Source organism: Xenia sp. Carnegie-2017, unplaced genomic scaffold (assembly GCF_021976095.1).
Source record: "Xenia sp. Carnegie-2017 unplaced genomic scaffold, XeniaSp_v1 HiC_scaffold_6, whole genome shotgun sequence".
In the NCBI taxonomy this organism is placed as follows: Eukaryota; Metazoa; Cnidaria; class Anthozoa; order Malacalcyonacea; family Xeniidae; genus Xenia; species Xenia sp. Carnegie-2017.
In genome coordinates, this window is record NW_025813526.1 from 13,814,729 (window position 1) to 13,828,349 (window position 13,621).

General features: G+C 32.1%; 1 protein-coding gene across 1 annotated transcript; it reads left to right on the forward strand.

Annotated features, from left to right (window-relative positions):
- Positions 1 to 406: 406 nt before the first annotated feature.
- LOC124457132 lies at positions 407 to 5,844 on the forward strand. The gene is given in 6 exon segments (XM_047007420.1): positions 407 to 512; positions 2,982 to 3,170; positions 3,574 to 3,610; positions 3,843 to 3,972; positions 5,177 to 5,228; positions 5,231 to 5,844. Coding segments are annotated over 6 exon segments (1,083 nt in total). The 5' UTR covers positions 407 to 451.
- The last annotated feature ends 7,777 nt before the right edge of the window (positions 5,845 to 13,621 follow it).

Below are 13,621 nucleotides of genomic sequence, written 5' to 3' on the forward strand. Positions count from 1 at the left end.
CGTCTATTTTTAAAGTTTTATTATTAGGTAAACAAATAATCACTTGGACAATTGTTTTTATGAACTTTTTTATCTGGATCGTATTTCATGTATTTTAGATATACAATGTTATCTCTTTTACCAGTATCATTTCATCTTGCGATGATAGTTGAAAACTCTCATTGTAAGATGAAATGATACTGATGGCAATTTTAATTAACTAACATGTCATATTCGAGCTCTTTCTTACAGGCCATTTTCGCCTGTTGCGCTAAATAAGAATTAGCATTGCAAAGCCACTTAATATTATAATAAGAAAGAAAAATTACTGTCTGGTTTCAGTAACAGCACAAGAAAATTCCTGTTTAGTAGCAAACAATGGTTAGATTTACAATTTAAAATGCACTGTGCATTTAAAGTGCTTGTGTTTGGCGTTCATCTTTATTTTTTATCTAACCATTTGGTTGCAAGAATGGCAAATCATAATTTGGCTTTGATTTTGACTGCATTATCATATCTACTATTTGTTACTGGTAAGTGCTATCATAATACACTTACAATTATAAATTTTCAACAACTATTAAAAATGCCGAATATTGTTAACCGTCGAAATTGACTTTTCGAACGGCATCAATCTTCATTCATGCAATAGAACAGGTTGATCTCTGGAGGTTAACTGAAGTTAGCAATTCATGGATTTCGCAATTGATGGGTTGAACAGGGAGTTTGCCAAATGGCGATTGAGTTAAGTAATAGGGCGGATCTATGGTATGCCAAATCAATCACGCAACTAACGTTTATAGCTCAAAAATTTTTTATCGAATTTAATGATTATAATTTTTTGAGATCATTATAAGTTTCCGATTTAGTATCGTTCGAATTTGATTATCACAATTCTGTTTTATTGCTGAAAAGTTATATAAATATGTGTTGGTACACAGATAAGTGGATTTTAACTTATCTGTAATTATACTCTATTGACTGAGTGACAAGCAGGAAGGCTTGACTGATTTAACGGATAAGTTTTGTCTTGTTCTGACTGGTTTGACAGATATCGACTAATGGAGTATAGTATATAGTATTAAACCTGTGCTATTTCAAATCGATCGAGGGTCCCAAGTCACATATCGCCCTTTTCTAACTGAACACCTCATGTAGAGATGTGAAGATGTTTTGACCTGGGGCTTAAACCAGATGCTTTGTCAAAACTTCTAGGCCTGTCAATGTAGGAAGAACAGTTTCCATGTTAATAAGAATTGTGTTCCTAGGTATGGTGATAAGCTTTGAAACTTGGCAAAACAGCAAAATATTTTTTATGACCAATCACTAAATATTATTTCTGATGATCGATATAACTTTTATAATAAATTATTTCAGAGTTAAAGATAACCATGAAACATAAAACATGAACCAATTTGAGCATCATCAACCATGAATTCTATGAAATATGTACTTATCAATAATCATCTCATGTAATTATATCATAAAAGACATGTTGGTTGTATTCTGTCTTTTATGGCCAGTTCACTGGTATTTGCTATATAGCACAGCTTGTATAAATTTACAAAAAGGCAAGAGTTCAGTTTATATAATAACCAATTTCATTGGTGGAGTGCTATGGTCTATAAGAGGACATACGCACGGAATTGACGTCACAGAAAATTTCATGTTTATAAAAAAAACAAATGGCGTATATATTTGAAAATTTATCGCAATACTTCCCTGAATGGGAAAATAAAGATATTCACAAAGACTTAGCTTAGGCAGTTAAGGTATTTGAGGAAATAGAAATGGAAAACCGGGTCTCAAACATTAATCTGTACTTCGCCTTCGAAAACAAAGCCTCAACAAAATTGATCACCAATTGCTTGTTTATTTCGTTAGCCAATCACTCGTTTGGGCGGCTCGTGGCCACTTTTAGTTTTATCACAATTGACGTCATACTCGTGTATCTATAACTGTTTAGACAACGGTTAAATGTTATCTATCTATTATGTAATTAATGCTTCATAAAAACGAATTGTATTAAGCTGTACTTAATTGGGAAAACTCATTAACTTTAATCTTTGGAAATAGAAGATCATGAAATTTTTCTCAATAGGTGAATTTTCCAGGCACTCTAGGTATATATGGGCAATGGGTTAGAATCAACTAGCACGGTTTAAAATTTGAGCTTTTTTACACCTGTTAATGGAGGTCTTTGGGGGGTCTGTACTAATAACTTTGTAAAAAAATTTGAATACTATATCTTTTTTGGAATAATATCATTGTAAAGTAAATTTTGTGTTTCTAGGCATGCTATTGAGCCTTGACATTTGCAAAACGTTCAATTGTTCATTTACAGCGTTTCTAAACAGCGTTTGCAAAATATGTTGTTTTTACGCAAAAACGATGCTCACAAAAAAACCTTTTGCATTGCTCTAAAACCCTAAAAATTGTACTTTAGAGGCATTGAATTCAAAATTTCTCAGAGTAGCATACCTCCGGAGTGCCCTAGGGGAGCAGCACCTCTAGAGTTCAATGAATGATTTTTTGAAAAATCCTAAATCCGCCCTGTTAAGCAATGACTGAATTTAAGAATTGTTGGTTTGACCAAGTTTGAAAAGATAAATTTACACAGCAATCTTTGAACAAATTATACAAAAAAATTGTAAACATCTTTACAAACATGCAAAAACCACTTTCTTTAAGAGTTTTTTTGGCTTATAAATGGAGTGCTTAAGGTCTGCCCCGAAGGAGAGATACCCAAGTGCTGTATTTATTAAAAATACGATATATTAGTTTCTATATTTGAAAGTGAAATATTCCTTCGTGCAAATTAAAACCATGTAGCCATTACTTAGGAAAATGCATATGAGCTGACACGTCGTCTCATGAAAGAGAAAACTCTTAATATACTTAAAGCATTTAAAAAAATATATTTCAGATAAATAACATAGCAGAAAATCATTTTCATTTTTGAAAAATATGACGTGCTTAGAAATTTTCGGGTTTGCTTTTAGCAATAGTACATTCACAGCAAATAAACGTGTCACAATTAAGAAGACTGCGACGAAACTTGCCAAAGGTACAAAGAACTAGAACTGTACAAAAACAAGTCATTGATCTACTTACACAAGTTGTGAAATTGCAAACACAAATCATTAAACTTCAAAATGAAGCCAGAGCTTTCGTAACGCCAAAGAAAAAAGGTAACCAAATTGCCCATTGATGTCTCTCTTATTCATCAAAAGTGTGACAATATTATTTAAATTTGTTAAATTTGTTAGCAATAGTACATTCACAACAAATAAACGTGTCACAATTGAGAAGGTTGCAACGAAACTTGCCAAAGGTACAAAAAAATAGAACTGTACAAAAACAAATCATTGATCTACTTACACAAATTGTGAAATTGCAAACACAAATCATTAAACTTCAAAATGAAGCAAGTTTCGTAACGCCAATAAAAAAAGGTAACAAAATTGCCCATTGATGTCTCTCTTATTCATCAAAAGTGTGATCATATTATTCAAATTTGTTAAATTGAAAATAATGACCTGCACTAGCATTCAGTTCATGAATTTCTAACTCTTTGTGGCGCATAATTTTTAGTTTTTACATCATGCAAAGAAGCTGTAAAAGATGACAGGTATATCATCGTATTTGATCATATTTGGTAGTAGCACTCACATTGTTTTAATAATTTTTTACGTTTTATATTTATTTTTTCACTATGAAAAAGTACTTTTGCAAAATTTGAAAAACTACAACATACTTGCCTGCATTTCTTGTAAAGAAATTTAAAACTAAATTTCAACGACAAATTCCAGATTCATATTGATTTCTTTTTTTTGTTCTTTAATTTTAAATATATGCAAAAGCTCAAAAGATTGTGCGTACCTAATAAAAACGGACACTTCATTAGGCTACAGCAAAGTTTTCTGTCAGAAAAAGATATCGGGTTGTTCTGGAGAAGGCTGGACGCTAGTGATGAAAATTGATGGGAATCAGGTATGATAAAAACCTAGCCACATTAAACTCATGAGCGTCATTTTTTAAAGACATTTAAATTTTATGTTTAGATTTGATGATCTTATAAGACCATGAGTTATTACTTAAACTAGGTTTCAACTAAGTTGCAACAATCTATATTGACGTTTTGTGTATATCTTTACGACTTCTGCACGTGACTTAATGGAAACTTGATTGGAAGATTGAAAATATCAATTGCAATAGGATTGTAATTGTGTTTTATATATATACGCTAACAAAACATCTCATTGCTTACTGCTCACTGTACTTTTTCCAATGCAAAATGCCAAAGGCTGACTTTTTAGAGAATCTTAAACTCTCGATTCTTTATTTTTGAAAAACTGATTTAAATAACTTTAACTTTAAGCGTTTAAAACATTTCCCAGGTCAGATGATGCCTTGGGAAAATTTTTCATTTGACAAATTTTGTGTTCGATATTTTCTCGCAATTTTCTTTCACATCATGAAACAACCAAGTCAAAAACCTTTTTTTATAACGTTTTTTGGAGAATGAAAGCAGCATGTATTCATATTAAAAGGAAAGTGAGTTCAAACTTAAGTAATATCTTGGGCTAATTATATCTTGTTTTTATGCTTATATAAAAGTAGCCGAAATTCATGTCTAGAAGTATAGAGAGGTGGTTGCAAAAGTTTCTCATAATTTCGAAAATTTTTTGTACTCTTTAAATGAATTGAACATATTATTCAGAAAAGTTTGTCTGTTTTCGAAGATTGAATCACTAAAAACTAGGACCGTTAGAGACTGGGCTAGGGTATTTATCACATCGGCAAGCACGTAAAGATGTATGTAGTTATGTGTGATTGACTAGTAGAACTGTTAACACTTTAGGTTTATTTTTTTTAATTTTTGTATATTTACTTCATTTTACGTTCTCGACATAAACTTGAAATTCCAATGAGTGAAGAGTTTATTGTGGAAGAGACAGTAAGTGTCACCATGGCCACAACGTGATTTCCGCCTGTGTTAACATTGAAACAGTTACAGAAGGTCGATTTGTCATTGTATGGTAGAGTTTATAATAACTCAGATCAGTTCATGTCTAATACAAATACCTTTTTTTTGGAGACAGGAAATACTATTGTACTTAAAATAAATATTAGAAATGTTTAACTTTGAACAGAATTTTTAATTCGTTATTTAATTTTTACAAATTTTGTTTAGAAAACATTCGATTTTGACTCATCGTTTTGGACAAATAAAAGTAGTTACAATATTAAAATGGTATAACAGGAATGGATGATTTGGAAACAAAACTTCCTACCTACTGGAGCACCAAAATTAACAAGATATGTGTTGGAATGAAACTCAACGGTACAAACTTCATCAGCTTCAATATGAAAGCGAAATCATTGTATGATGTCATCGCTGATGGAAAATACCGCAAAACAAGTTTGAGCCGAAGCCAATGGATGTCATTAATCAAAGACAGCGTTCTTCAACAAAACTGCAATAAAGAAGGTTTTAACGTCATTGCACCAGCCAAGTTACACGCTCGTGTAAGGCTTGGTATACTGGGAAACAATGAAAACAATTGTGATTCATCCGATTCTTTCATTGGTTTTGGTGGTCCATACAACGGTATTTACTGCTGGCGAAAACCTCAAATAAACAGCTGCAGGAACTCAGCTTATTGCACAAGAAAGCCGGTAATAGAGCTTAAATCAATGGGATACATTTTGTTTCTTAATTACAATAGTGGAAATAGGAAACACACTTGTTCTTTTCAGGCTATATATATTTGTAATTTGATTTATGTAGAACTGGCTGTAGATGTACTTTCTTTTAAAGTAAGCTTTGCGAACAGTATTCAACCATGTTTGTTTGAGTAATGTTTAGCAGATTTTTCAAAACTTATTAGAAAATCATTTTTCAAAGGTTTCATTTGATTTTTCTATAATGAGCATAAAATATACTTATTAAACACAACAAAATTCACACCACTGGATGAAAATCCTATGCTATCCCGAGAAGTTAAACTACAACGACTGCTAAGAAAATTATGTTGGAAGGGTTCAATTGACAACCAAGTATACAATGATATTTTCCCAAAAGACTCTCAACCATTCTGCGTTTATGGCTTACCCAAGTTACACAAGAAACGTGAAGAATTACAACCACCTCCATTACGTCAATGATCCTTTGAAGCGAACTTCTCCGACGTTTCAATAGCAAAAGCAAGGTCAAGTTCTTTCTTTAAGGTCAGTTTTGCTTCAGTTAATAATCGCTATTGAATTTTTTGGTAATATGTCCCACAAGCAAGTCAATCTCGCCTCATTTTGTCCAAATTTCAACCAAATTCGCGATCCTCTGATTAAACGCTTTAATTCTGTCATTAACATTGAAAAGGTCTCACTTTGGTTTTGGCATCGAGTGTTGAATTTTAAACGCTGCACTATTGTCTGTGAATGGTTTGGATGGTTTCGGTTGGTAGTTATATCCTGTAACGGTAGCGCCAGCACTTCGTAGCTCTTAGCTTTGAGGACATCGATGGTTACCAAACTTTGAATCAACTTATACGTTTTTGCCCTACGCTAACCAAAAAACTCGATCGGTGTTTGGTTTCGTCCTCCGTATCTTTGCCCGAAAACGTGATTCTTAAGTTCGACAAAATGTCGCCATTCTTCATTATTGCCATTAAATTCTTCGATTTTCCCAAAAAGTCGTCATATTAAATTTCATCTGTTTTAATTTTGTCTGCCGTGTGGTCGCCTAACTGGGTTTGAAATTCCTCTGGTCGAAGTAAAACGTTTTCCTCGTCTTCAATATAGGGCTTATAGAGTTTTATTGATAGCAATGTCGCAAGAACAAATCCAACGGAACAAAACAACATGCAACATGAGTCCTCGTTCCCATGAGATCCGACAGATGTCGTCATACATCACATCATGAAAAAAAACTAATCACATTCATTCCATTACTGTGTTTTAAAGTAGAAATTGTTAAGTGCATGTTCTAAACAAAATTAACTTTTATTTTGAAAGACACTTGCACTATGTCCTTAAGTAATTTAATGCGGCAAGGAGATTAAAGTAAAGAATCATGTTTTAAAAGCGGGAACATAACTGTCAGCAACTTGCCAACAGATAAAAAAGTTGATATCTGTTGAAAAGTGATTCAAAATTACACTGATGACAATTCAAATATAATGTCAATATATAATGCCGACATATGTAACGTCAATGTACATATACCAAACGGAGAAAAATCTAAATACCAAGATGCAGCAATGAAAAAATTGTACATTTTTCTAGTCACTATTTTCAAAAAAAAAAGTAAAAAATGAATGGGCACAGTTTAGACCTTGTAAGAATTCATCGTATTTTTTAAAAATCTTTTGTTTCAACAAAAACAAAAGAACAAAAGAAACTAGATAAAGTGATAACCTGTCAATAAAGAAGAGTTTAATGAAGAAAACATATATTGATTTTAAGTAACTTTCGACTTCATTCCTTTCAAATGTACGAATTTCTAAATTACTATTTGCAATCAGACTTAAGATACTGCTAAAAATTTTAGTGCATCAAAATATATAACTACGTCACAAACAAAGGAGGCTCAAAGACGGAAGTTCTGCCACTGTTCAAGTAAATTTTTTAAAGTTGTAATGGTTATGTATGCTAACTTAAGAAAAAATTTAGAGTTCTTTTTTTCTATTATGCAGTTAAAAATTAATATAGCTTACTAATTAAATGTTTTTCGTTGCTTGTTCATGGATTGAAAATTTTCTAAAAACAGTTATATTTTTAAATTAGAATACTTTTAGTTGTTTAAGGTAGGAGGTACTTTAAGTTTATTTGGCATATTTAATGACCACAGCCTGCACATTTAAATTCATATATAACATTGGCTTTAGAGAGTTACGGAATTTTGTCTTTTTGGGACAGAAAATTGATGTCTTTTTGTTTCATATATAACTATAGGTTTGATGGGAATTTTTAAGCTTCGGCGAATTTTACGAAGAAGATTGAAAACCAAACATTCACCCTGTTTGCCTAGATATGGCACTCTAATGAAAATTTTACGAAGGTCATTCTCAGTATTTTGTTTGGGGGGGGGGGTATTTTTAGCTATGATTTTGGTTTTGAGTTTATGAATCAAGATTTCCGGACTGTAAGAGGGAAACCATTCCATGACATAAAAGACTGGAGTGTTTGAATTTGTTTTTTGCATAGTGTTTGGTTAAAACAAATCTTAAATGCGCGAAAAAATAGGTAAACTTCGTTTCCTTTCATCATTTATAGGTAATTTATAATGTTTGGCAGCTTTACCACATTTATCGTGTGAGGCATTGTAATAATATGCTATATTATCGTGTGTAATTTTGAATTTAAATCTTCCACCACTCCTTTACTAATAAAAACTGACGCCATTTTGAAAAAAATAGCTTTCTTATCCTACATTTCTGGTAATGTTGATTAACTTATAACCGTTTGTTTTTAAAATGGTGTTGATATTAGTTACACTATTGTGACTAGTGTGACACCAAGCAATATTGTTCTATTATCGAACGTAACATATTCATTCGATCAGGTTTATTTCAAATTATCGAATCACCAAAAAGTGGGGTTAATAGACGATGGGCAGAGGCTTCTTGGCTAAGGAGGCCAGGGAGGCATGGACCCCCTAGCATTACGTTGCTATTCTTTTGTTAGAAAATTATGTTTTTCGGAAATTTTGCTGGAAACTAAGACGGAAACCAAAAGGAACAAATACTGTCAAACGTCAAAGGCATGAGGTATTCTGGGAGGATCAGGAATCCCTCAATGGCGATTTTTTCTTCAGATGTGTGCTTTGCATAATTTTTCATTTTTTGCTACACAAAAACATACTTTAAACATAGGTAGTGTAAAAATCTTTGTTATGAATTTTACGTATTTTAACAAAGGCGTATTTCAAACTAAGAAATCTCCATAAACAAGCACCAGCTACTATAATAAATTTAGTATTGCAAACAATGGCTAATACTTTTATCAGTAGCATATGTGTTTTTGTGAGAGCGACTTAAGTTCTTAACAACGTGTATAACATGTGGTTTTTTTATACTAAATTGAACCTTCTTGTAGAAACATCCACAAATTATTGAACTACATTTTCAATGTCTAACCCGTCCATTATATCAGATTACACTGACATAAGCATCAAACTTTGTAGCCTTTCATAGTTCATCGTTGATCTCAACCAATATTTTATAAGGTTGAGCTTGGAAAATGCTTTTTCTGCACTGCAAAATAACAGAGGAACAACTTTTATCAATTTTTATCAATTTTATGGTTGCAGCATAGCATTCAGGCTCTTTATTTGACACAGTAAACAGATAAACAAAAGTGTCTCTGTATTTGTCATATTCAGCTTTTTTAGCAAACCATCTAACAGTAAGGAAACTTTCAAAGAAAGTATTTCGTTTTGAATTGAATCTATATCGAGAACTTTCTGGAACCATTTAACTGCCTCCAGAATTTTGTTCCATGCCTCTGGATTTCCAAATCGAAAATGATGCATAAACTCTAGACCCTGCACGAGTGAGGCGTTCTTTGCATTGAAACGGCTCCCAATAGAAGCAATCATATGGTTGAGTTGAGACTGAAAGAATTCTTTTTAACAAACGAAATGAGCAATGCAATTCACAGAAAGTACAGAAGGAGATAAAACCAGAGAGTTTCCAATGTACTGATATATGTACAGCAGTCTCAGACTTTTCATCAATTCGTCGATGAAGTTTATTTACACTTTTTCTTTTTTTGTTGATTAATAAACAGGCCTAGTTTTCAAAGCTGAATGTTTTGCACTCATTGCCTGGAATAAAATCTTCAAAAAGAAATACAAAAAATACCTCCAATGCTAGAATAAGCTCAAAATCGTAACGTTTATATTGGAGTAATCCTTTTGCTTCAGCAACAATATTTGCTTTCTTTTCACTTTCTCGAGGTCGCGTCTAAAGTACAGCTACGGCTTTTATAGTGTGGTGGAACGCCTTGATGCTATCTGCACAGCAGGCTCATCTGCTATCTGATAATTTCTTCAATGAATACACTCGCTTTCCCCCTTCTTCACCAGAAGCTTGATTTACCTTCGTTTGTTGATCTAAATATATTGCATGCCGTTTAGAGCAGGCTTCAATGAATATGTATTCATTTGAATACAAATGAATACATTTTGTAATGTCCCAAAGAAATCTTTTGCCATTCGATTTCGATTCATTGTGTCTACAATGACGAAGTTTAACACATGGCAATAGCAGTGATTAAAAACAGCTGAAGGTGGAAGTTCTTTAATTCGTGCTTGTAACCCAGTATGAATTCCTGAAACATTGCATGCCCCATTATTGCACTGTCCACGCCAATTTGACATGTTTATTCCATGTTCTTTTACTTTATTACACACAGTATTGAAAAGACTTTCTGCAGTGGTTTCTCTTACTGGTCTTATTCCCAAGAGTCGTTACTTCACTCTTCCATTCCAGACATAACGTACAAGCAGGGATAACTGCTTTATTTTACAGTTGTCAGGAGTTTTATCTGTGATAATTGGAAACAGTTTGGATTGTGTAACCCTATAAGGACATTTTCCACTAAAACAGCAGAAACAACAACTACACTTGCGATTGGTTGGACAAAGTGTGAACGAACGCTTTCAAAAACATGTCAAAACAGATTAAGATCTAAAATGATGCAGCAACAATTGAATTCGTTGATGATTATTAACGTTGAAAAAGATATTACATTATCTTTAAATTACGATGAACTTATTAATTCGTTTGCAAACACGTTACTTTTGCAAAACTTAATGATTAAAATATACGAGCGATCTAGCTTTATTAAACTGTATATATAAATGAACTGAATATATTTGTTTTTAATATTTTTGGAAATACATTACTACATAATATTGAAATATATATTACGTTTTGTTTGAAAAATGTATGATCGTCCACTGATGTGTCTACCCACGACGCTGGCGCGTCTGAGACTAAGCTAAGTGGATTTAGTACATTAGAAGCATATAAAACTAACCTCATTTTATTTGCTTTATGTAGTTATTCAAACTTGCTAAATACATATATTAATTGTTTTAAGCTTTATACTGTTATCCAATTTCCCTCATGTTGCTTTACTATATTCAGGCGTAATGCATAGCACACTTTTGCCAAACTTTATAGAAAGCCATTTATGAAAGGCTTTAATTTCATTTTTTAAAAAGTTGACAAAATATAAGAAGTATTCCTTAACTATAATTGTTTGTTAAATATGGGTGATAAAATTTCAATTTGTTTTTATCTAATTTAATGCAATTAATTGTAACCGTGGTAGCCATGCACTTATAAAAAGATAAACAATAATGGCTGCAAAACAACAAGGTACACACCTTCATTCTTCCCCAATACATCATTTAGAATCATTATGAAATTTGAAATGAAAACTCCAGCAGCAGAATATAGTAGAAGCTTTAAGTTACTTGTGTTATATTTCATGCCTTTTAGAAAAGGTTTTGAGAATTTTGGAATTTTTTTCCTCATTGTGACGATGACTGAAACTCAAAGATTACTTAGAACAATTTTTTAACTGATTTGATATAAATTTGTTATTTTAATTTTCGTTTCTATATTTGATCACTAAAATCACGTAGTCGTCACGAAAACATGGACGCTATAATAAAAAAGCGGTAAAAACCAATTAAGTTATATTGAAAATGGAAAATACGGCAAAAAGCACCAATAAACTCTCGATTTCGACAAACTTCTCAAGGAGAATGTAGAAGGAGCGAGTTCAAATCGGACGGTAAATCGTCTTTCTGGGCTATTTGCTCCTATAAGAAATGGGAATTCTGATGACCATTTGAGCGGAACAAAGAAGAAAAAGTCTGTTGTAAAAGAGCACAGGATCCAGGTACGATGGCATCACTATGACACTGTAAGTACAAGGTACCTTCAAGTTTGCCAAAAAATGGTGCTAGTAATAACTTTGTTCAATATCTCTCTTCTGATCCACCAACTTTGAAAAAAATTATTGAAAGAACATGCAGATTATAGTTTATTGGTGGAAAAAAACTAGATTTGCTGGCCAACTGGAAAATTTGAGAAAGACATTAACCGATAATTATGGAGAAATGGTTCTTACTTTCTTCTAAAGAAACTATAGCAGATTTTCTTAATGCAAATATATGTACGCATCACCAACATTTTTTTTTGTCTGAGAACTTAAATTAATGAAGATGATAAAGCTCATTATATGACACTCCTCAATTCTTTATAATTGATGTTGAATTAAAACGAACCACAGATTGTTGCTAAGTTTAATTTATTTAAAGATGAAACTCCTTTACTGTCGTATTCTTGGTAAATTTAATTGAAAATAGCTTCCACTGGATCCACTACTATTTTCATATCTCTGTGTATGACCAACAATCAGGCTGAAACCGGATAAGGGGTTGTCCTCTGTGTTTCAACGAATAACTCTTGTTGTGTAGCCGCTTTCCTGTTCTTTTCTAGATGGAATGTGTTGTTGCCTGTCTCGATATTATGCCATTGACTGCCTGGTATAAACATCTTGTATCAAATACACCACAAATTGTGTCCGCACAAGCGGACACAATAAAAAAATAAAAAAGACAAAGTCTTAATATTTAGATTTGATATCTTGCTAAAAATGTTTTTATATGCTTTGGAATAATAAAACTTCTTGATGTTTGAATAAAGGAACAAAAATAGTTTGAAGTGTTTTTTTTTAATTGAAGAAGAATCGGCAAATTAAAATCTTAGCTACGTAGTGAGCTTAATTTTCTCATGCTTATTTTCTCAACAAGTGATACATATGGAACTGTAAATTATAAAAACTTCCATTTTTTCAAATCCTACAATCATAACTTTGTTTTATATTAATACGTGTAACATCTTCTATAATGTCAATAGCAGTGATGCCTGCAGATTTATATTAATTTTTTTTATAGGAGATGGGAGGATAAACATGCACGCATTGTTTATTGTTAATGAATCTGTTAAGCTACATATTCAACAACTTTAATATAAGAAACATATTAAGGTCTTAATGTATGTAGCGTACATTTACAAAGCTTGTAGCTTTAAATTTTTAAAGCTTTTTCCACCTCATGCAACAATATTTCCCTCCTGCACATGTGCTCTGTTCGATGGTTGCACCATTATTTCGACAGAGTGTGTAAAAAATAGATTTGTAATAGACTATTGTACATTTGACATTATGTTTTTGCTTCTATTTTAAAACAGAGAATATCAGCTCGTTAGCTTTCTATCAATATGTTTTCGATTGCATGACAAACAGAAATGTTTTCATATGTTCTCCAAAAAATGAAAATGGTAATTTGACAATAAAATTTCATTTTCCAATGGATAAAATGAAGTATGTTATTTTTAAGTTATACTTGTTGTATAAAATTTCTTGTTTTTTTTTCTACCTGATATCGGGTACTGGAACATATACATTTTCTTGCAATAACTTGACCATGTAGCTAAAACTGTTTATTTGCATTAATTTTCTGCACAAAGTTGAATGTATAAATTCTTAAAAATTTGTAAAAAGCCATGCATGTAAGTTGCTTAAACCTATCTTCCGAATACCTTGCCCTAGCCCTAAC